The sequence below is a fragment of the Coffea arabica genome, chromosome 1c (assembly GCF_036785885.1).
Source record: "Coffea arabica cultivar ET-39 chromosome 1c, Coffea Arabica ET-39 HiFi, whole genome shotgun sequence".
Taxonomy (NCBI): Eukaryota; Viridiplantae; Streptophyta; class Magnoliopsida; order Gentianales; family Rubiaceae; genus Coffea; species Coffea arabica.
In genome coordinates, this window is record NC_092310.1 from 4,003,701 (window position 1) to 4,028,338 (window position 24,638).

General features: G+C 33.6%; 1 protein-coding gene across 1 annotated transcript; it reads right to left on the minus strand.

Annotated features, from left to right (window-relative positions):
- Positions 1 to 3,212: 3,212 nt before the first annotated feature.
- LOC113736500 (uncharacterized) lies at positions 3,213 to 4,184 on the minus strand. Its single transcript, XM_027263521.2, has one exon. The coding sequence runs from the start codon at positions 4,182 to 4,184 to the stop codon at positions 3,213 to 3,215; it is 972 nt and encodes a 323-aa protein (XP_027119322.2).
- Positions 4,185 to 24,638: the final 20,454 nt, after the last annotated feature.

Here is a 24,638-nt window from a genome sequence, read left to right on the forward strand (position 1 = left end):
TATTCTGCTTTAAAAACCTCTCCCTCGAGCTGCTTGAGCCAATCTTGGACCCCTGGGCTATGCATTTTCCCGTCAGCATCAGCCAAGAAACCTTGGATCGTTTCAGCAGTCGCGCTTATCCTCTCCAACTCCTTTTTGACCCCAAGAATCATACGGATACGATCAGCCGCAAGGGAAACAGCAGTCCCCAGAACGAAATTGATAGTTGTATTAATAGCAGCATCAGCCATTTTTTCTTGCTTCGAATTGGAATTAGGAGCAAAAGTTTTCTGTTCTCAGAGAAGGAAGGAAGGATTGATTCAGCAGCAAATAGCGTAAACTCTGTGTAGTATAGAAGCAATGATAAATTTTTCTTTGATCCATGGTGGCGCCCTTAAAAATTTGAAATTAGCAATAAAAAGTTCTCTTTGTCCGAATCAGACAACAAAAGTATGGCCTAGTAAAGACTAAATCGTAGTAGCAGGCAAGCCTTGTTTTAAATATTTGCCTGGTAAGAAAACCACATAAAAGTGTTATTAATCAGTTAATTCTTTTTTAATCTCGTCAGTTTAATTTAATAATTTGGTCACATATCATGTCATGATCATCATTAGTTGGCATTATTGGGACAGACAAGTTAAGGGCAAGTTCTTTCCGCTTTGTTTCTTCCTCCATAATATGATTAAGATTTAATTTAATTTGTGAAGGTTAATTTTTGATTATGGCAAGTTAAGGAGAAGAAAATTCTGATTATTAATCCATTATTCCAAAACTATTTTTACAATTGCTACTTTGTACATGCAGGAACTATTTTACTTCTTAACAATGATATTGACTCAAACTTTTCCATACACTAGTGTAAAAACAATGTGGTGCTTACCCAAAAAAAAAGAGTTATAAATAAATAAAAATCGCTGACGAATCAAAGCATTTGAACTTGTTTTGGCCCCTACAAAAATTTCAGCTAAATACTTCTTACCCACCAGATTAAAAATCAATTGTCCACCTTCAGTGAATTTGTATTTTTTTTGTGTGTCATAACTAGTAATCATCACTAAAATAGCAAAGCTGAAAATGCTAAACTTTTAGGGTTCGCTGTTTTTTTTTCCTCTACCTGTTTGAGAAGAATGGTTTACTTTTTTTTTATTTTCCACTGAAAGTTTCAATCAGGCTCCTCTATTTTGAGCCAATGAATGTGGCTGCCTTTGGTAGTCTAATGTCAATAAAATGGAGTGTATTTTTGGAAGGAATACAAATCAAACATGGAGTCATTTTTTAGAACTTTGGTTTCAACCTTCCCCGGGAAAATTTTGCATGGAGTGATTAATATAGTTTTCTGAAAAAGAACTTTATTTTAATTTCAATCAATTAACTTATTCTTTGACTCCTTGCCCATGAGGGGTAGGAAAATCCAGTGTCAGTAGAACCACTCTAATTTTTATCATTATTATTTTTTTAACTTCTCTTTGGATAATGGGCTGATCATGACACTATTGAAATCAATCAGCTTCTTATTCTTTTTTTTTTTTTTGTTCATGACTGGGCTTATTTCGATGGATTTGTAAGGCGTCACACTCTTGGCTAGGGACTGAGGGACCAATTGCTCACAAGTTTTGAAATGTTTAATTTATTGAATTAATTTGTTACACACCGAAATCATATACACTTTTATCATTAGATATATGATGCATAATCTAAAATTAAATGTGAAATTCAAATTTTACATATGTGTCATGTATCTAAATGTGATAGTGTATACACGATAAGTACAGTATATATAAAAGGGTTATTATCACTTTACCTCCTTAACTATATTACTACTACCAGTTTGCCCCCTAACATTATCTTTTAGTCACTTTACCTCCATAAGTAATTCAACTCAATACATTAAGAAATTTTGGACAAAAATACCCTTTTATTTTATAACATTACTACATTGTTATCGTCACTTTATTCGTTTAGATTATAGTGATACAATACAATCACTTTAGTTCCTAACATTATTTTCTAGGCATTTTACCTCATCATTAATCTAACTACTATGGTCAAAAAATTTTAAATATATTTACCCTTTTTTATATATAATTAAAAATAAAAAAGTTGAAATGGTTATTCTTCCTTTTTTTCACTTTAAAAGATCAAAAAACATAAAAATAAAAGGGGTTTCTCAAATTTCTTTTTTTCACACTTATTAATACTCGAAAAAGAAAAAGAGATGGGAAAGAAGGAGACAAAAAATTAGATTTTGCAAAAAAAGAAAGTAAATAAAAGTATAACATTATCGTATTACTTTAAGGTTGTCGAGATTAAGATTGGAATTTGGTAGTAAATAGAAATGTGAAATAATTTTAAAATAATAAAAGTATTCAATTCTTTCTTATTTGTAATTTTTAAAAAAAGAATTGAACTTTCTCTCTCTCTCTCTCCCCTCCCCCTCTCCATCTTTCTATTTTTTTTCAATATTAATAAAATTGTCAAGAAGAAAGAAATGAATTCTTTGACTTTTTTTCTTGATACTAAAAAGGAGAGTGGCGGAGCTAGGAATTAACTTTGGGGGGGGGGAGTCTATAGCAATGAAAGTAAAATATATTTACAAAAAAAAATAATGTAAACATATATACCACAAGATTAGAAACAACCTTATATAGAATGAAAAGTACTTATACATTTCACATATACAAAAATACCATCATATTTACAAATCTATTTGACTATGTGGGACATATGAAATTGTGCACGACGACTTTTAATTTTATCAAAGTCATCAATGATTGAATTTATATCAAAAGTTCTAGCAATTTCTTTCTTAATATACATTATCATAGAGTTAGCAAGAAAGTCTTCCTCCATCCTAGAATGCAAACAAGTCTTGATGATTTTCATAGCAGAAAATGCACGCTCTGTTGTAGCTGTTCAAACAGGAAGAGTCAAAATAAGATGAATCAATCTATCAATAAGAGTATAGCACATTGACTTTCTTGTCTTTGCTAACACTTGGAACAACTCCTGAAGTGATGACAAATTTTGAAGCTGAGAATTACAGGAAAACTCAATCTGGAAAAGGTCTAATTGAGTTCTTAAGTGTAACTTCTCTTGATCTGTGAAGTCAGCTGAATAAAACTTGTTTGCAAGTTGACAACTTTGTTCAATATTGAAAGCCTGAAAATTATCTTTGGGGTGCATTGCTAAACTAAGAATAAGCAACTCTATTATATCTTCCTTAAACCTATTCTTCATTCAAGTATTTGAGAATCAACCGTTGCCAAAAACACATCAATCCTGTAGTGATGCTCCATGGTAATTGGATCATTTTGTTTTCGAATTCTTCCTCGACCTGCTTTATAAATGACATTCATATCAGGCACCTCTATATTTCGTGCATCACAAAATGTCTTTACATTTGTGAACAATTCATTCCATCCATTATCTCTGTAACTTTGAAGTCGATCCTTTGTTACTGAAACCAATTTAAGGGCATTCAAAATATCTTGAGATTTGCATTGTAAAGCTTGAGAAAGTACTTGTGCAAATCCTAAAATGTCCCTCATCATATGCATAACAAGAACAAAATCAAAGGATGTTATGAAATCGTAAACTCTGTCAGCTTCCCTTCTTTGAGTTGATGTATTTCCATAATTGATAACATCAATTAGGACAGAGCAAATGTCTTCATATTCTATGAATAAGCTACAGATAGAACTAAAATGAGACCCCCATCTTGTAGTCCCTGGCCGTTTTAAGGTACCAATCTGATTCTGACCCCTACCAGTCTCAAGTTCATCAATAGCAATCAATTCAGCAATTCTAGCAGCTCTAGCAACTCTAAGTTGGTCCACACGTTTGCAAGAAGATGAAATTAAATTTATAAGAAGAGATAAGTATGTAAAGAATTGTTCCACAGGAATTACCTCTTGAGATGTTGTTACCAATATTAATTGCAGCCGATGAGCAAAACAGTGAATATAATATGCATAGGGGCACTCCTGAATAAATAATGCTTGCAGTCCATTCCATTCTCCACGCATGTTACTAGCTCCATTATATCTTTGGCCACGAATGTTTTGCACACTAAGATTATGGCGAGAAAGGACATCACATATCTCCTTCTTCAAAGTCAAGGAATTGGTTTCGTGCACATGAACAACGTCAAAAAATCTCTCTTGAATATAGCCTTGCTTGTCCACAAATCTAAGAACAATAGCCATTTGCTCTCTTTTTGATCTATCTTGAGCCTCATCAACAAGTATAGAAAATTTTGAATCACTAATCTCCTCTCAAATATACTTTTGTATCTTGCTCGACCAAATGGATAATATCTCCTTTTGGATCGTAGGAGAAGTATAAGATGCATTTCGAGGAGCATTATCAAGGACCACAGCAGCCACTTTTTCATTATAAGAAGACACATGCTTGATCAACTCAATAAAATTACCTCGATTGTTAGAATCTAAACTTTCATCATGACCCCTAAAAGCCACCGCTTGAAATGCACACCATTTTGCAGCATCTATGGAAACTTGAAATTGCAACCGATTTTTTGCAACCTGCTCAGAATTTTGCTTCTCAATAATTTTATCAAGATGTTGCAATGAGTTTCCCAAATCATGATAGCATTGCATTGCCACTTTGTGTGATGAGTTAGGATCTTTTCCAATGTGATTTAAAAAAGCACAATTTTTTCCATCATTTACCTTCTTCCATGATTTAAATCCATTAGTTGTGAAGGCCATTGATCCAAAACGGTCCGTTGGCTTGGAAAAAAGTGAGCAAGGAAGACAAAAGGCAGCCTTCTTTGTTGGAGAAAATTCCAACTAATCTGGAAACAATTTATACCAAGAGAAAAGGAAACGTCGGCCCTTCTTGTCAACAACCATTGATTCAATCGGAAGCTCAGGTTGGTATGGCCCAAACTTAATATATGCTCTCCGTACCTCAACCCTTTGATGCTCTAGATATTCCTAAATGGATTTTCGCTTTTCCAGGATCACGTTCTATGGATGAAATATCAAACTCTAATGATTCAACTCTACAAATTTTCTTTGTTTGATGCTTAGGAGAAGAATCACGAAGAGGACAAGGAGTTTCACTATTTCCACTTGGTTCTAGATGTCTTTTCTTGAAAAAAGAATCAATTGTCTTGTTGGCCATTACCACTATATTTGCAACAAAACAACAACCTGTAATCGAAATAAAATTGATTGAGAAATACTAGTTATGGCCTATAGAGATGGGAATTTGACCAATGCAAAAATTGGTTTCCCTAATTCCCTTACAAATTTCGGCCATTCAGCCTGACTGAAAAGCCCGGCCATCACCCAAGGAAGCCAACAGGATCCTTAAAATAAGATTAGTATGAAAATTGGAAAAGGAAACCAGTCTCAGAATCAACTAAAATAAATGCTTATCACCCGAATTCAGAAGGCCAAGTACGAAAAACAATACAAGTCCCTCTCGAGCAATTCATCAAACAACTGGCGGGCGAACTTTTTACACCCACATTTCACTAAATAAATGCAATGTCAAACTAACCTGGTAAATGGTAATAGCTTGAAATTTCAGAGCTTTTGGTACATCCAGTTTCAAAGCCGCGCATTTCAACTTTTGCAGAAAAATTCGGGTGAGAACTGAGGAGTTACAATTCTCTGCCATAGAGTATTAGCTTGTATTTTGAAATGAAAAAAAAAATAAAATTGGAGATCGAAGAGGGAATTGAAGTTGGGAATTGAGAGTTGAGGCTTTTCTGTAAGAAGGAAATAAGAGGTGAATTGGTGAAAAACGGCAATTGTAAAGTTTAGAAAATAGTAGGTAAGTTATTTGGACCAAATCTGTTATTCTCCGTTAAGAAAATAGTGGCAATTCTCTGTTATTTGGACCAAGTCCAAATAGCTTTCAAACATTATTGTTTGGGCCCTTGGGGGGGCAAAATGAATTTTTTGATCAATTTTGGGGGGGGCAAAACATAATAATAAAAAAATTTTACTTAGAATTTTTTTTTTTAACAATTGGAGGGGGGGCGGTTGCCCCCCGGCCCCCCCTTCCCTCCGCCCCTGAGAAAAGCTACTCTAAATTTTTTATTATTTTTATCATGCAAAGAGGAGAGTATTTGCTTCTAAAGTTTTTTAACTTGTTAAGTTGGTTTAATGGTAAGATAAATTGTCTAAAAAATAACTCTAGGGCCATAAATTGATAATGAGACTATAGTTTATGGGAGTAAAGTGATAATCATTTTAGGGTTAAACACGTCTTTTCACTTTAATTAACAAACTCCGTTTAGTTTGACCGTTAGTTTTGAGGGTAAAGTGACTAAAAGATAATGTTAAGGAGGAAATTGATAGTGACACCAAACGTTAAAGGGGTAAAGTAATAATAATCCTATATAAAATTAACTCTAATTTATTATGGTGAATGACAATAATGATTTAGCCTAATTCCAAAACTGGAATGAAAAGTGTAGGCTCGTAATGCGGTATATCTAATCCATCAACTGGTGTCTAAAATTGCTCAAGTTATAAAACAAAATGAGGGTCAAGGCATTAGGAATTAGATGTCGTGGATTCGATTATCATGTAATTATATTTATAGAAAAGTGATGGGTACGCTAATCTAAGTCACGGTTGCATGCGCTAGTTACAATTATTACACTGTTTTTGCATACAGTTATATTATCGTGTTGTACATGTAAATTTTACTCTTTTTATTGGCAAAAAATATAAATTTTGTTTGTATAGACCAAATAATTATAAAAAGGCATTTTTCAGAAACCTTTCTCGAGGTTTCTGACAATTTCATCTAGTACCGTTAAGATTTTCAATAGTACACTTGTCTCCCTTGACCCTATAAAATGATCATAATAACCTTAATATATTAATATTTTTCATACAATTAAATAATACGCTCCTAATCTTGTGCATAGGAATGCACCACACAATTAAATATTTAATGGAAACAAAAATAAGGTTTACTTATAGAATAACTAATTATATCCTAAACATAATTCTAACATATTACAAATTAATTTTAACTTGACTTGAAAGATCTAAAGATGAATAGAAGGAGATGCAAGTTGACGATTTAAATATAACGGGGCATATATTGGTACTCCAACATTTGAGAGATGGAATGTTATATTAATACAGTTAGTCAAATTTTTTAAATTTTACGGTACTCTTTTTTTCTTTTGTAACTTAGATTGAGATTTTAGGATTTTGGGACTGATGGTAGCGGTGGTCATGAAGATAGTGGTACTAATTTGAGATGTAAGAATATGAAAGGTTTAGAATAGTAGAAATAAGGGTTGAAAGTGGGTTTGAGGTTTTGTGCACATTCCATATTTTTTTTTATAGAATTTTATAAGAAGATAAAATGAACTTCACAATTTCATAAGGGCAAATTGGTTATTCATTCAAAATTTTGAGCATTGAATAGTTTTTGTTACCTGATATTGCCGTTTGTTAAAAAAAAAAAAAAAAGAATAGTTTTTGTTACCAAAATGATAAATTTAAGGGAGTTAAGTGCAATTTTTTAAATCTCAAGAGAACTAAGTGAAATTGTTAAAAATCTCGAGAGAGGTTTCTAAAATTATCCTCTATAAAAAATACAATAATTTAGGTAAGGATACACCTATTACAAGAAATACAATAACCGAACTCAGCTGCACCTGCACAGGTATCCCTATTTCTACCATCTCCTCTTAGGGTAGCTGGATGTCTATTGTATCTTTTTTCGACAAACATGCTGAGCCATTCATGGTGGTCGATAAATATTGATGGTCGGAGAATTTCAAATACCATATTGAATTTTGCGTTATTTTTTTCCTTCTTTTTGTTATTTTTTCTCCTTTTAAATCAAGAACAAACAATTTGAAGGTAAACAGCCATGTAGAGAATCTCTCAATTGTTGGTGGAAACCATTCATGTTATCACAAGTTGTCTTAAGCTTCGAATTATGCCATGTTTAGAGGGCTAGATGTCCAGCTCATATTCTGTATACTTGCTCCTTTATTTTTCTCGTAGCATTTCCACTTGAAACATTGGCCGCCTCTGCAGCTGATTTGATTTATTAAATACATGTTTCCCATCAAGACAAAATTGAATTCCCAATCTTTCCACATTGCAGCAGAATATGATCTAGAATCCAGCTATTCAAATGAACCTTTTCACATTGAACGTCGAAGTGCATTTCAACTAAAGGCTTCAGTTGAGAACTTCCCCAGTCGGTCGACCAAATATGAATGCACAGCCACCTCTTCTTCCTTTTTGTTTTGTTTAGTCTGAATGCTATTTGGCAGAGTTTAGCAGAGACAGCAGAGCATTTTTCATTTCACACACACACAGAGTATGTATATATATATATATATATATATCTATATATATATATATATATATAATTTTCCATACATGTCATGTATCCAATCGTGATAGTGTATTTATTCATGCATCCAATCGTGATAGCATATACACTGTCAATATATATAAGATTAATTATGTATTGTGTATACACACACATATTGGTTCTTCTTTTTATTTACCAAAGCAAAACTGTTCCCTTCCTTTTTTTTTTGGTTTGCATTCTTAGTAATGCTGAGAGAGAGAGAGAGAGAGAGAGAGTTCAATTTTTTTTTAAAAAAAAGGAAAAATAAGAAAGAATCTAGTATACTTATTATTTTAAAATCACTTCTTATTCTTCCACCTACCACCCAATTCCAACACAAACAATCTTAAAGTAATAATAATATTGAATTCCTTTTTATTTTTCTGCTTTCAAAAATTGTGCTTTTGTATCCTTCCGTCCCATCTCTCTATCCCCTTTTTTTTTTCATTCCCTTGACATTAGTAACAGTGAAAAAAAGAGGAGACAAATCCTTTTTCTTTTTTTTTTTTTGGGTACGCTTAGAGTGAAAAAAAAAGTGAAAGTTGATAGGTTGCAATTCTATCATTTATTTTATAATTAATTTCTCCTATTACCTGACTTGATGTGGATTAATTGCGGGATTCTACTCACTTTTAGTATTTTGCATTTATTTCAGGGAATAGAACGAAAATATAATAACAGGTGCTAATTTGACAGAAAAAGAGTCCAAGGCACAGAGCTTATCCCGGGGGCATTATTGGCAAAGGAAGACTTTTGCCCATTTTGGTAATTTCAAAAGAAGAGAGCAGGGCAGAGGCCTCTATTTTACTGGAGGCTGGAGCGCCGCACAAGGTGTGCTTCTTCTTCCTTCGGAGGCTCCGTCCTCTCCGCAAGGGGGCTGCCGCACACAGTAGCCATTAGAATAGGAGCAATTGATATATGGCAGAGAATGAGCACTAGCACCAGGGAGTTGCCTTTGTTGACTTTTCTTCCCTTTTAGTTCTTAGTAGTTGTTTTACCTTCCTCGTACGTAGGACCTTTAGCATAGTTTTCCTTTTGACTTTTCCCTTGAGTCTTGGGTGGATGTCTCCTGCGCATGTCAGGAGCAATTGAAGGTCTTGGTCACTTTCTATATTCTTCCATCAACTGAGCGAACTGAGCTCCCTTGGTCAAGGACAATGGCTGCGGCTTCCTCTCCAACTTTGCGTGGGATTTGTTCACCAGGAATGAACTAATTTTTCTTTTCTAGTCAAGGAACAACGGAGGTCTTGGTTGGCCTAAATTTGTGAGATCGATTTAATTTTATCTTTTTCTCTTATTTATTGGTATTGGCATATTCTTTGATTGCAGTGCTTATGGTTATTTAATTAATTGATTGTCTTGGATCCGGATAATTAATCAATTTAATAATCTATTGTCAATTGAGGGATTGAATCCGTAATTGTTTAATTGCCTCAAAATAGTGACAACTGGCATAATTAGACTTGTGTCAGGGGAATACGCGGGCTAATCTAAAATAACCCTGGTAGTGCGTTATTTGATTAGAATAGGGCTCCTCTAATACGTAAGGCAATTGGGAAATTAAATTCTATGGGCGTACCTAGGATTATTTCTCAATTAGAGCAGTGATTAACGGGCGTACCTTAATCATCGACACAGTAAGGAGGGGTTGACTGTCTTCGCTTGTTTGGCAGTTATAACCTATTTATTGATAAAGAATTGGAATTGCCTTTGCTTATCGATGATCAATTAGGTGAACCATTGCTGAAGTTATTCCTTGGCTAGATCCTTTGATTTTGGTAAATTGTTATTTTAATTTCTAGTTGGCTATTTTATTTTTATTATTTTACTCTTAGTTGGATTGTTTAAATTGTCACCTCTGAGATAAAAACACCCCCTTGTCACTGAGAATTCGAAAAGAAACAATTACTCCCAGTCCCTGTGGATTCGACCCTACTTACCGCTATCTACAGAAATTATTTTTAGTTTGAGCAGGTTTTATTATTGCACAGGTTTCGACAACCTGTCAATTTTTGGCGCCGCTGCCGGGGACTGGTGTCAGATTAATTTGTTTCCTTTTGAGTTCATTTTGTTTTCATTTTTTATTTATTTTTTCTCTTATTTTTTTGATATAGTTTATGGCTTCTAACACTCCGTATTTTGGTGATGTATTGGATTTTATTTCCGGGCAAGGCGATGAGATTTGTTTTTTTCCTGAGTTGGCATATGCAGAGGCAGTAAACTCTATTAGAAAAAGAATGGCTGCTGCAACATGTAAAATTTGTTATGCCAGGGATCATTCAACCAGTATGTGCCCCGAATATCAAGATAATCTGAGTGTCCCACTCAATAATTATGGAGATTTTTCACACTGGTCTCAAACGGGGTATAACCCTAATCCATATGGGTATGATCAAGGAGGGTGGGATAACTCCAATTATAATTATCCAACGGGGCCAATGAATTTTCAGCAGTATGAGTCTCAAGAATCGGCATCTATGTCAGGTATGTCTCTTGAAGAAATAGTTAAACCAATAGCTACTAACACATACCAATTCCAACAGGAGACACTAATGGAGAATGAGATGATGAAGGATGCATTAAATTATCTGGCAGATCAACTACGTCTATTGACATCCAGAATAAATCGATGGGCTTCTCAAATGGAAAAATTGCCCTCGAAAATCGTTGTTGATCTAGAAGAAAACGAGAGTGCAATTTGCTTGACTAGTGATGAGGAGATGCAAGAGTGTCAAAATGAGGAATCTACAGATGCAGTTGAAAAAGAAGCCAAAAAGAAAGAAATGGAACCCCAACCGCAACCCATTCACGTGAAAGAATCCAGTGAACAATCTCCAAATGCGGTGACATCTTCTCCACTCCTTCATCAATATTCTCCTGACTCTTACTCTTCAATTCCTGTTAACGAAATTGACTTTATTATACCAGACAATTTTGAATTTCATGACAGGAATAAATTAAGAGTGGCGATGGCGAGATATCTTGAACCAATAAATGCAAGTGAGGGAGAAGTGAATGGAGAATGCAAATTATCATCGACTCGTTTGGCGCCATTCACTAGTCCATGGATGCCCGTAGCTCGTATGCTCAAGGATTATTCTATTTACGAGGGTTATCAGGACTATATAGAGGATGAAGCATTAAAACGAGCCACACGATTTTATCCTCCATGAACAAAACATGATAATGTCTAGCCAAAGACATTAAAGAGAGGCGCTCATTGGGAGGCAACCCAATTGTTCCTTTTAATTATTTGTTTGATTTCGTGTGATAGTTTAAATATGTTTTTCTTGAGTTTGATTGGTTTTGGGTGTTAATTTTCGTTTTTGCTGATTTGTAGGTGACCTTCAGTCATGACGCACCCGCGTGGTGACGTGCATGAAGCTCACGATCAGAAACTTCTGGGAGCTCTCTTGCCCTCATGACGCGCCCGCGTGGTGATGTGCAGGAAGCTCACGATCAGAAACTTCTGGGAGCTCGCTTGCTCTCTTGACGTGCCCGCGTCACGTTCGCGGGAAAGGTAAGGATTCAAAAAAAAAAAAGGAAAAAAAAAAGAGAAAAATTTCTCAACCGTAGCTAGGTTTCTCAATAAAAAAATTTTTTTTTTCTTTTTTTTCTTCTGCTTCCCTTTTCACCGTAGCTCAGTTTTCCAAAAAAAAAAAAAAAAATTTTTCTTTCTTTCTTCTTTCTTCTTTCTTTCTTCCTTCTCTCCTGCTCTCTCTCTGTTGTCCGAATCCCTTTTGCTTTCCGCCTACTCGCGCCGCCCACCTCACTCACGCCGCCACCTCGCGTCTCGCGCGAAGGACCAGCCAGCCATCCACTTCGCACCTCGCTGCCCGCCTCTGCTGCCCACGTAGCCGCTCGCCCCTGCTCCACCCTTGACCACAGCCACGCGCCTCACTTGCGCGCCTGAAGCCACCCGCCACTGTCACCTTCAGTTTGGTTGTCATCTACGGTGGAGGTAATTTGGAACTTGCCCCCCAATCTCTTAATAACTAATTGGTACTGTCGGGGTTTTTTCATAGTTAGCATTGTTGACGGTTGGAATTTATTTTCTCAATTGGTGATTTCCGCCAGTGGTACTGGTCGGACTATTGTTGATTGGAACTGCTATTTCTTTTGGGTTGGGTTAAATTGTGCAATTCATTGGCCAACTGGAGCCATTTGTTGGGACTTTGGGTGAGCTGATTGCTGTGACTGTTTGTTAACTTTGGAGGACACTTTGGACCTCATGTTGCTTGTGGACATTGGTTGACTAGTTGTGAATTGCTGGGCATTATTTTGCTTGAATTGCTGGATAACTCGCTGAGGTTTCTTTTGGGATTTTGGTTGAGTTATTTCTGAAATTGCTTGTGAATTAGAGGGGCTGGCCGCATGAATTACTTGCTAAAATTCTTTTGTTTGTTATTAATTGGGTTACTACTGGGAGAGTTTTGCTTTGTTGTTTGCTGAGTTTCTTTTGCCAGTTGCTTCTGCTGGTTTCTATACTTGTGGGATCTTCTGTTGCTTTGAACTGACTGTTGGGACTTTGGGTGAGCTGAAATACCGCACTTGTTTGTTAAATTGGGAGGTTTCTATGCCATTTACATTGCTTATTCCAATTGGGTGCATCTGATTGAATTGCTGGGGTTGCTAATTGCACTGTTTTGGGTTGTTTTGCTGCCTTGGTTGTTGACTGGATTTAAGTTAACAATTTGAAGAATACTCTGCCCGTTTGTTTCACTTGGTTGACGTTTTGGGTGGCACGAGGGCACTTGAATCTACTCGTTGACTTAGGTCCAATTTAAGTGATTAGTCGGTGCCAAGATGGCTGCTGACTTAGGTTGCTATTTGGGTGACTGTTTGATTGAGAGCTGAGTATTTTTATTGATTTGTTACTGTCTAATTTCTGCATTGCTATTGCTGATTTTGAGTTCAAACGGTAACTGGCCAATTGGAGCTATTTGTTGAGATTTTGGGTGGACAGAGTTTTGCATTTGCTAGTTGAATTGAGTTAGATGTCTCAGCACTTGGGTGCATATTTCCGTCACATCGGTTTTCCTCCACCATTCCCGCCTATCCCTTCACCACTCAAGAGGGAAGTTTCATTGTTCTCTTCACTCTAATTACTTTATTACCTCCATTGAGGACAATGTAGGATTTAGGTGTGGGGGGGAGCAGTTATGGTGTTAGTTTTTCTAGTTCTTAGTTTTCAGATATTTTTCTTTTATTTTTAGTCTGTTATTTGTCTAGTTTTCGTTTACTTTTTGTCATTTATCTGTCTAGCTCTCCTATGACTGCCAAGTTTGATGTTGGATTATTGCCTTTATTTCTACTTTTGCCAAGTTTTAATAATAAAAGGATATCCAGTTCACGTGGTTGAATTCAAAAACATCTCTTTGGTGAATATCGATGATTGTTTTACTCTTATAATTTTTGGTTAACTTTCCTAGGCATAGGGAATGATTATTGGCATTTTCATGTGAATTGGTCCGGTTATTAACTTTAGTTCTCCATGTTTGAAAATGAGGCTAGCTGATACAAGTTTTCTTTTGGTTCTTGTGTTATATTGAGTTTTTGTGATTTTTAGCTATGCATAAACTTGACTGTACTCCGCTATTAGTTACTACTGAATAACCGGGGATTTGCACCTAAAAGTGTCGATTCTCGCGTCAAAAAGTAGTAATTGCTATGAGTACGTGGTCACGTGGCGATAGAAGCTGAGTAACCGGGCTCCTTCATCTGGCCAATGTTGGAGTTCGCGTCAAAAGGCTCTAATGGCTAGCGACTAAGTCTTTTGTTACTATTCAAAAAAAAAAGAGAGAAAAGTAGAAAAAAATGTGAAAAAAAAAGTGAAGGTTGTGTTAGTGTGTAATAAAAGTCAGCTTGCCGAATTATGGATTTAATGTTGAGATTTTGGTTAATAGTTGGACCATTTGCTGATAAATGTTATGCGTTATTCCTTTTTCTTAGATTAGTTATCCTGAAATTAGAGAAGTTTGTGGTTTAGAAGCTAACCGGAGTGATGTTTCTTGGACTTGACTATTGATGCTTGATTATTATTTTTCTTGGTATCTTGGCAATATGGTAGATGGAGTAATGACCATTGTCAAATATTGGTGTTTATTTGATGTTCTCATGCTTGAGGACAAGCATGGTTTAGGTGTGGGGGGAATTGATAGGTTGCAATTCTATCATTTATTTTATAATTAATTTCTCCTATTACCTGACTTGATGTGGATTAATTGCGGGATTCTACTCACTTTTAGTATTTTGCATTTATTTCAGGGAATAGAACGAAAATATAATAACAGGTGCTAATTTGACAGAAAAAGAGTCCAAGGCACAGAGCTTATCCCGGGGGCATTATTGGCAAAGGAAGACTTTTGCCCATTTTGGTAATTTCAAAAGAAGAGAGCAGGGCAGAGGCCTCTATTTTACTGGAGGCTGGAGCGCCGCACAAGGTGTGCTTCTTCTTCCTTCGGAGGCTCCGTCCTCTCCGCAAGGGGGCTGCCGCACACAGTAGCCATTAGAATAGGAGCAATTGATATATGGCAGAGAATGAGCACTAGCACCAGGGAGTTGCCTTTGTTGACTTTTCTTCCCTTTTAGTTCTTAGTAGTTGTTTTACCTTCCTCGTACGTAGGACCTTTAGCATAGTTTTCCTTTTGACTTTTCCCTTGAGTCTTGGGTGGATGTCTCCTGCGCATGTCAGGAGCAATTGAAGGTCTTGGTCACTTTCTATATTCTTCCATCAACTGAGCGAACTGAGCTCCCTTGGTCAAGGACAATGGCTGCGGCTTCCTCTCCAACTTTGCGTGGGATTTGTTCACCAGGAATGAACTAATTTTTCTTTTCTAGTCAAGGAACAACGGAGGTCTTGGTTGGCCTAAATTTGTGAGATCGATTTAATTTTATCTTTTTCTCTTATTTATTGGTATTGGCATATTCTTTGATTGCAGTGCTTATGGTTATTTAATTAATTGATTGTCTTGGATCCGGATAATTAATCAATTTAATAATCTATTGTCAATTGAGGGATTGAATCCGTAATTGTTTAATTGCCTCAAAATAGTGACAACTGGCATAATTAGACTTGTGTCAGGGGAATACGCGGGCTAATCTAAAATAACCCTGGTAGTGCGTTATTTGATTAGAATAGGGCTCCTCTAATACGTAAGGCAATTGGGAAATTAAATTCTATGGGCGTACCTAGGATTATTTCTCAATTAGAGCAGTGATTAACGGGCGTACCTTAATCATCGACACAGTAAGGAGGGGTTGACTGTCTTCGCTTGTTTGGCAGTTATAACCTATTTATTGATAAATAATTGGAATTGCCTTTGCTTATCGATGATCAATTAGGTGAACCATTGCTGAAGTTATTCCTTGGCTAGATCCTTTGATTTTGGTAAATTGTTATTTTAATTTCTAGTTGGCTATTTTATTTTTATTATTTTACTCTTAGTTGGATTGTTTAAATTGTCACCTCTGAGATAAAAACACCCCCTTGTCACTGAGAATTCGAAAAGAAACAATTACTCCCAGTCCCTGTGGATTCGACCCTGCTTACCGCTATTTACAGAAATTATTTTTAGTTTGAGCACGTTTTATTATTGCACAGGTTTCGACAACCTGTCAAAAGTTTTTCCAAAATTTGTATTGTTTTGACTACAGATTGGGAGAAGGATATTTTCATTAAGAAATTTTCAACATATTGAGTTGCTTAATGGTGGAGTGAAATATTTAAGAAATAACGTTAGGTGGTAAACTGATAGTAGCACTATAGTTTTAGGAAGTAAAATGATGATAGCCCTGTAGTAGTGCATAAGAGATGAGGGTACTCTTCTTCTAAAATTTTCAACATGTTGAGTCGGTTTCGGTAGAAGTAAAGTAGCTAAAAAATAACGTAAATGGGTAAATTAATAATCATGCGAATGGATAAATTAGTAATAGTGCTATAGTTTAACCGAGTAACGTGATAATACCATTTTTCTTGTCCCCATTTCCAAGAAGTAACAAACATGTAATTAGTTACAAATCTTATTCGAAAGTTCCAATACCACTCTTATAAGCTTACAAAGAGAAAAAAAATGTGTTGCTTTTTTTTCCTTACAGAAGAATTTGCTTAACAACAATAAACTAATCTATATATATATATATATATATATATATATATATATATATATATATATATATATATGAAAATACCTATTTTAATTAGAGTATTTATCACTCCTATGTGGCATGCTTAATTGAAAAGAATTAACGAGTTATGGATCATTTGGATTTTACCCTTATTGAATATTATATTATATGTTTAAAAAATTGTCCCTAATTTTAAAATAAATTTAAAAAATAACTTATCTTATCTTAATGATATCTAAAATGACTTTTAAAAATAAGTAATCTTATTTTAATGATATTTGCTTTCTATCAAATTATTATATAGAACTATAGTAAACCCTTTTCAAATTATAATTAGTAAAATCTTACATATTCCATAAATTACTTCCTTTCATCACCATATTGTTGATTAGTATTCAAATTACTCATCATCTCTTTCCTTAATTTTGAATTAACTTAGTGTAAAAAAGAGAATTAATTATTGCATCGACAGAATTACCAATATTGTTAGAAACTAAATATTTATTAATGAAAAAAAGTGGATTGCTGGAACTTTTCTACTTAATTAAATGTGAATATATAGTTATAGATTTATGATTATTATAAAAAAAGAAAAAATCGTTCAAAACATCTCTCATATTTTATAAAATGATTTTTTCGTCCCTCACTTTTAAAAGTGTATTTTTCGTCCCTTACAAATTCACATTGGTCAAATTTGACGCCTACCTAAGTTTTCAACTAATTTTTGGCAGGAATTCATCAAGTGCCTTGCATATGATCATTTTTAAGGGTAAAATGGTCAAATTAAAATTTACCTAATTCGATCTATAATCCCTTATATTTTACAAAATGAATTGTTTCGTCCCTCATATTTCACAAAATAAAATTTTTAATTCCTCAAATTTCAGAAAATAAATTTTTCCATCCCTCATTGACCATGTGTACAAATAATTTTTTTTTAAATCCATGTATATATCTATTTGATTTTACCCAAACAGTACGAATATCATGTAATATATCTCTATTTGATTTCATTTAAACAGACTAATTGTAATTGTATACATGCTATTCAATAGATATATACATGGGTTTAAACTTAACAATATTGGTTTAAACCCATATATATTTATTTATTTGATTTCACCATGTGAATCTATTCAATATTTATAACCTTTCACTTTTGGTAATAATTCATTTATTGAATTGTGTAATAAGGCTATCTAAAAATCGATCCTAATTCGAATTCTATAATCATGCTAACAAATTACAGTTTAAATTTAAAATTTTTACTCACTACCTTTAAGTTTTTGCCTTGTGATTGTCGTAAAATTTGAAAGTATCAATCACTTACTTTTTTTTGTCATACTTTTCCTTTGTGTATTTTTCTGTCCAAATTTAATTCGATATAAACACTTGACAATGTTTAGGATTAAATGTCTTCTTTATTTTCAATTTTCGAGTAAAAGGAAATGAACATCAGTGAAAAACTAACAATTTTTAAACCCATATATATATATATATATATATCTATTTAATTTCACTTAAACAGTACGTTCAAGCGATCAAATAGATATATACATGAGTTTAAAAAATATTTAATTTCACTTAAACAGTACGTTCAAGCAAAATCAAATAGATATATACATGAGTTTAAAAAAAAAAGTTATTCGTATACATGATCAATGAGGGATGAAAAAATTTATTTTGTGAAATGTGAGGGACGAAACAATCCATTTTGTGAAATGTGAGAGATAAAAAAATTCATTTTGTGAAATGTAAGGAACTATGGATCGGATTATGTAAATTTGGATTTAACAATTCTATCCTTAAAAAATGATCACGTGCAAGGCATGTGGTGAATTTCGACAAAAAATTAGTTGAAAATCTAGATAAGGACAAAATTTGATCAATATAAATTTATAAAGGACGTAAAAGTATACTTTTAAAAGTGATAGACGAAAAAAATCATTTTACAAAATATGAGGGAAGTTTTAAATGATTTTCCCTTATAAAAATTTAAATTATCTTAAAGAATGTTTTAAAAAAAGAATATCTATCAAGTTTTTGATATGAGATACATTATTTAATATATACTATCATATTAAAGTGAAAGTATGTAAATAAATTTTTAAAAATTAGTAAATAGTTAAACATTTAGAGTACATTAATTTTTTAAAGTGAATATGAATGGACATGTACGATTGTTATTAATTTTCATATTTAAATTATTCATATTTATATAAATTCACAATAAAAAAAAGACCCGTACTAAGTTACGGGTAAAATTCTAGTGGTTCATTAAGACGTTATTTGTTGAAGCTCCTGACTTCTACCAGGGAACTCGGAATGTGCAATTGTACGTCTACAAAAACACTCAAATTATTTTTCGATTGGCAGTTTCTGCACAACAATATTCTTTTGAAACAAATTCTCCCAAAAAGAAGAGCGCATAGCAGTAACTAAACAAATCTGTTCCCTAAGCTTTTTCTTACACTCGTAACATTTGACAATCGATGCGTGTAACTCCAACATTGTCCTTCAAATCGAACCATTCAGGCCGCATTGCTTTTCTACTCTTGAGGGCTCGTGTTAAGAAAATTATACAGAAATGGGGCTTCACGAATTTCATTCGCACAAGGTGGTATAAATTAACAATATACTCTCAATTTACACCAAATTGCTTTCAACTTATATTAAATGATAGTAATCAACTTATATCAAATTGTACTTAATTTATACAAAATAATAACAAATCAACATACTTATTTAATATGAACAAATCAACATGCTTATTCAACCACCTATTACCACTATCGATCATTGCCACCACATCTTTCCTCCTCCCTCATCCTCTCTCCTTCCCCTTCCCTTCCCTTCCCTTTGTCCCCTAGTATGGTGGGCTGCGACCAGACCAAGGGGGAGGGTAGGCCGCGACTAGACCAAGAAGGAAGAGAGAGGAAGGACTGCGAAGCAGGGGAGGGGAAAAGGGAGGAATAAGAGGGAGGGAGAGGAAGAGAGAGGAGAGAGGAGTCGCAGTAGTGATAGTGGATGTGGAGGAGAGAGGAGTGGAGAAATGGTAGCGACGATAGATGGTAGTGTGGGTGGCTGGTGATAATGAGTGGAAGAAGAAAAAGGTGATAGAATTTGTTATTTTTCTTTTTATTTTATTTTATTTTATTTTTTGTAAGTTGTATTTGAGATTTTAGAGTTATTTTTGAAGTTGTTTTTGAAATTTGGTATTGTATGTCATAAATAAATAACACTGTGGGGAAAATAATAGTTAATAAGTTTTAAAGAAGAAACTCTTTAATTTGGGCCAGAATGTTTCCAAGCCCAAAGCCAAACAAAAAAAATATCTTAGCTTGAGTCAGGTTTATCTAACTGAAATGGATCACGACCAAGCCTAATTAATATTTATAGTTTGGGCCAAGACTTGGGTTTCCAAAAGAACCCAATTGAAACGCTACATACTATAATTTGTACGCACAACAAGAACTTGCAAGGCCATTAAAAGGACAAATGGTTAGAAGTGTGATTGTTTTCTTCATTTGAGAAAACAAAACGAAGATGTCATAGTTATTGTATGAATCTCCTCAATTCCCCATTTCCACTTTCCGCTTCTTTGATCACAGTATTCCATCCCTTCCAAACAGGACAATAAATCGGATCAATCACCTTGATACTCGACTCGAATCAAACTCGTTCAAACTTGTTTATTTAGGTATCAATCCAAATTCGAACATAATTTTAAACTTGAAAATATTAACAAACAAATTACGATCTTCATATTGTTCAACTCTATATATTCAGGAACATATAATATAAGTAAATTTCATAAAAATATGTCTAAAATTTCCTTCCTGAACTTCACTTCTTTCCTTCCGTATATTGCTTATCTTATTAAATAACAAGCATATAATACTTATATCTCTTAAATAGGCATAATTGATTTTAATCATATCCATAATTTATCATAATAGATTTCTTGAATAGGTATAATTGACTTTAATCACATCCCTAATTCATCGTATAGATTTCTTGAAAATCATGGGGCAAAAATTAAGGGAAAAAAGCAATAAATTAGGGTGAAAATCTTTATTTAATTCAACATAAAATTTCAAGTCATGCTAAACCGAGCTTTGATTGTATGTGCTTGACTTCGATACTAAGATAAGGCAAGCCAACTTTTTATGAACATACATTAGAAATTTCAAGCCAAACTTGATCAATTTCTTTCAAAAAATTGTCAAATACAAGACAAGTTCAAAGATTACTTTTAATCTTCAAACCAATTTTGAACATACTTCTGTCCAACTCAATGACACTTGTTTTCAGCCCTATTCTCCAACTATATATATACACACACACATCCTATATATATATATATATATATATATACACACCTATACACATATATATATACACATACATTGATCAACTGACTCTTTAATTGATTTATACATTACAAACCAGGAAACAGTTCACACGCCAATCTCAATTGTGATACTATTATTCTCAAATTAATCCATTTAAATGGGAAAAAAAGACAAAATGGAAAACCAAATATCTTCACTTATCACAATGCAACAGTTATATTCTTTTGTTCTTGATGTTGGTTCTAGGTCAAAATAATCATATAGGTAACAATAATTTCTCTAATAAAATTTAACAAAGAAATTAACAAAAATCTCATACCTCAATATTGCATTAAAAATGCAAATAATTTGTACCATAAAAAGTTATTTTGGCGTGGGTTGCGGCATGGACTAGGTCGCTCTCTTTAAGACGATTCATGCCTCTACGAAGTATCCTCCAGTGTAGTAGGTTTCAGCATGTCACCTCTAGGATACAATAGCCCAACCTATCTCATTGTAGCCTACTCCAATCTACACTATTGGAATATGACAGAAAACCTTACATAACACCGTTCTTTGCCTTATAAACTCTTATAGTAGTGAGATGAAGAAAAATAGAAGATAATCTAGAAACAGCAAAGTACGTGTAAGACTCGGTGGATAGAAATCTCTATTTATAGACTGAGAATTAGGAGTATTAAAATACTAACATTAAAAGGAATTAGTACCTCATATTTTCAGCTACAAATTGAAAAGGCATAGGTACATTGTATCACTCAATGAATTCATAAAACTAATCATCGCATAGGTTACACACTTCAAGCTATAAGTTACACTTTTCAATGATTGAATTTGTAGCTGAAATTTCATTAAAGAATTTGTAATTTATTGTGTTTGAATTTCAAATAAACATGTGACATTTTTAATTAAAATATCTAACAATCCCCCACTTATTTAATAAAAAATAATATAGTGTTCAATACTAAACACTTAATAGGGCAAAGATTAAAAGTTCATGCATAATAAAGGTGGCAGTGCCTTTAAACCTTCATTTAGCATTCAACAATTCCTGTACTAAAGTGAAGGTGGATTTAGCCTTTAAACGATGACTACTTGAGGGCACGTGGAATCATATCACATACATGAACCTTTCAATGTTCTAAAACAGGTTTCATAAGCAAACACATTTATGGCCTTGTGCTTTATTCTAGTTTTCATGACAACCCTAGAGAACTAATCCAAATTCTCGTAGGAAACAACCCCACGTCCACAATTATATAGGTGAATCTATCAAGAATTCTCCCATGATTTAGACATCCTACCCATAAGGGCTACCCATAAGGACTTGAAATACTCAACCTCACTTATCGTGATTCCATCACTAATGCACTTACGCCATAGGGATAGACAATTTAATCAAAATAATGCATATTAATCAATCAAACCACTCTATGATTTGTTTGTCTCCAACCTAGTTCTTGGGATCTCCAGTCCCTAAGCAATTGTATTCTCGTAGACGATTTTTAATATATATTGGGCTTTTGTCATATCCCCTTCGATGTATATCATATCTTTGACTTTAATTTGAGATTTATCTTTTACACAAATAAAATAGCAAACATATGATGTTCTCGAATTTTTCCAAATAATCTCTCTTAGTGGGCCAAATATATTGAATCAATCTCTAGTGAGAAAATTTCTCATCTATTTATATTTGCCAAATAGTATAGGCATATATTTGTTCATATTCAACTTTTTCACTTTTTTCTCAATGGCTAGTAGTCTAGTAGCGCACTAGAAGCCCTTCTCAAAAAACTCCATGGTTATTTTTGCTTTTGCAAAAATACCAAGAAAATAATTCAAATACCTTCACATCAGGTCATACTTTTCAGTGAGTGCTAGTCTACATAACTCAAAAAAAGAGTGAAAATAAATCCAAAAAAAAAATAATGTTATACTCATAAATTGAGCAAATAAAATGATATCTCATTATTTTTTCACCACTTCCACTATCACGGTGTTTTATTTCAAAAATACATTTATCAAGAGTTGCACACGAGACATCAAAATGGTAGCAAATTTTAAAATATATTAAAATCCTTCACCTTCCAACAGAGGAGCAGTAATGCATACTATCACTTCATAATGCTCCAATTCCGACTTTTCCTTTTCATCAATACATGCCAACAAATAATAATAATTTAAGGAAGGCATTAATGTATGCAAAAAATAATTTGAGATAGTCACTTGACAAAACTATTGCTTATAGCAATTAAGAACAAATTTCATACTAGCCATAGAGATTTACTTACCCCCACTATTTATCATATTTCTATAGGATGTGATGCGATTTTGAGATACAGTCTATTATAGGATTAAAAAAGATATTTGTTCTAAGATTACTGCCACATAGAATGACTTAAGTACTCAAGGGCTTAATGCCATTATCAATCACTAGATCTATTGACAGTTATCCAAAGCTAATAATTTGTACCAGTTATCACCAACAAGCAACTATGATACTCGACTATGAAATTTTAAAACCAGAGATGTGGCATCTCAAAGGAGTGAGAAAAATTAGGTCTAGGTACAAAATATGTCAATAATCGAAATTGTAGAGAAAGACATTTTTCATAAGCTAAGATAATTGACAATTTCAAATTTTGTACAAAGTAGCATGTTTAGTTTCTCAAATTTGTTCTTATATTGCCACAATATCTAGCCTCTAACTTTTCAGGTTACTCACAAACTAATAAGCAACAAAAACTTAGCTAAGACTCACTAATGCACCTGAGTCTAAAGGAAACCACAAATCCAATGATTTTTCCTTAATCACGCTAGTCAAGATTAAGCAAAAAATTCTTTTGCAATAAGAGGCTAATTGTCTTAAAATTGTTGGTTTTAGACCAAAATAATCATATAAGTAACAATAATTTCTCTAATAAAATTTAACAAATAAATTAACAAAAATCTCATACCTCAATATTGCATTAAAAAATGTAAATAATATGTACCATAAAAAGTTAATTTGGCATGGGTTGAAACGCAGAATAAGTCACTTTCTTTAAGACGATTCGCACCCCTATGAAATATCCTTTGGTGCAGTAAGTCTAAATGTGTCGCCCCTAGAATAAAATAACCCAATCTATCTCATTAGTCTACTCCAATTTACATTATTGGAGTAAACAGAAACTTTACATAACACCGTCTTTGCCCTATAAACTCTTATAGTAGTGAGAGAAAGTAAAATAGAAGATAGTCTAGAAATAGCAAAATATGTGTAAGACTCAGTAGATAGAAACCTCCATTTATAGGCAGAGAAATTGGGAGTATTAAAATACTAATATTAAGAGAAATTAACGCCTCATATTTTCAACTACAAATTGAAAAGTTCCAGGTTCATTGTATAATGATAAAAATTCACTAAATGAATTCATAAAACTAATTATTACTTAGGTTACACAATTCAAGGCATAAATCTAAGTCTCATTTTAAAGACATATGTTACACTTTTGAATATAGTTATTAAACCCAACCTGATCCGACAGTTGAACCGATCAACCGATGGACCCACATGGAATCGGGCCGGTTTAGCAATTGGATCGGAGTTGCAGATAACTCGTTTGAACCATTTGACTCGGATGGTCAAACTGGTGACCTGCTAAACTTAGCGGTTTTTTATAAACCCGATGGATTTTGGAAATTTTTTTAAAATTACCTTTTTACCTAAATTTTTAATTTGACCAACCACATTAACATGGGTATTGTTGTGTTTTTGACAATTAGATGAGAAAAATTGAAAAGGGATTTGGGAGTAGGGGTTTCTTT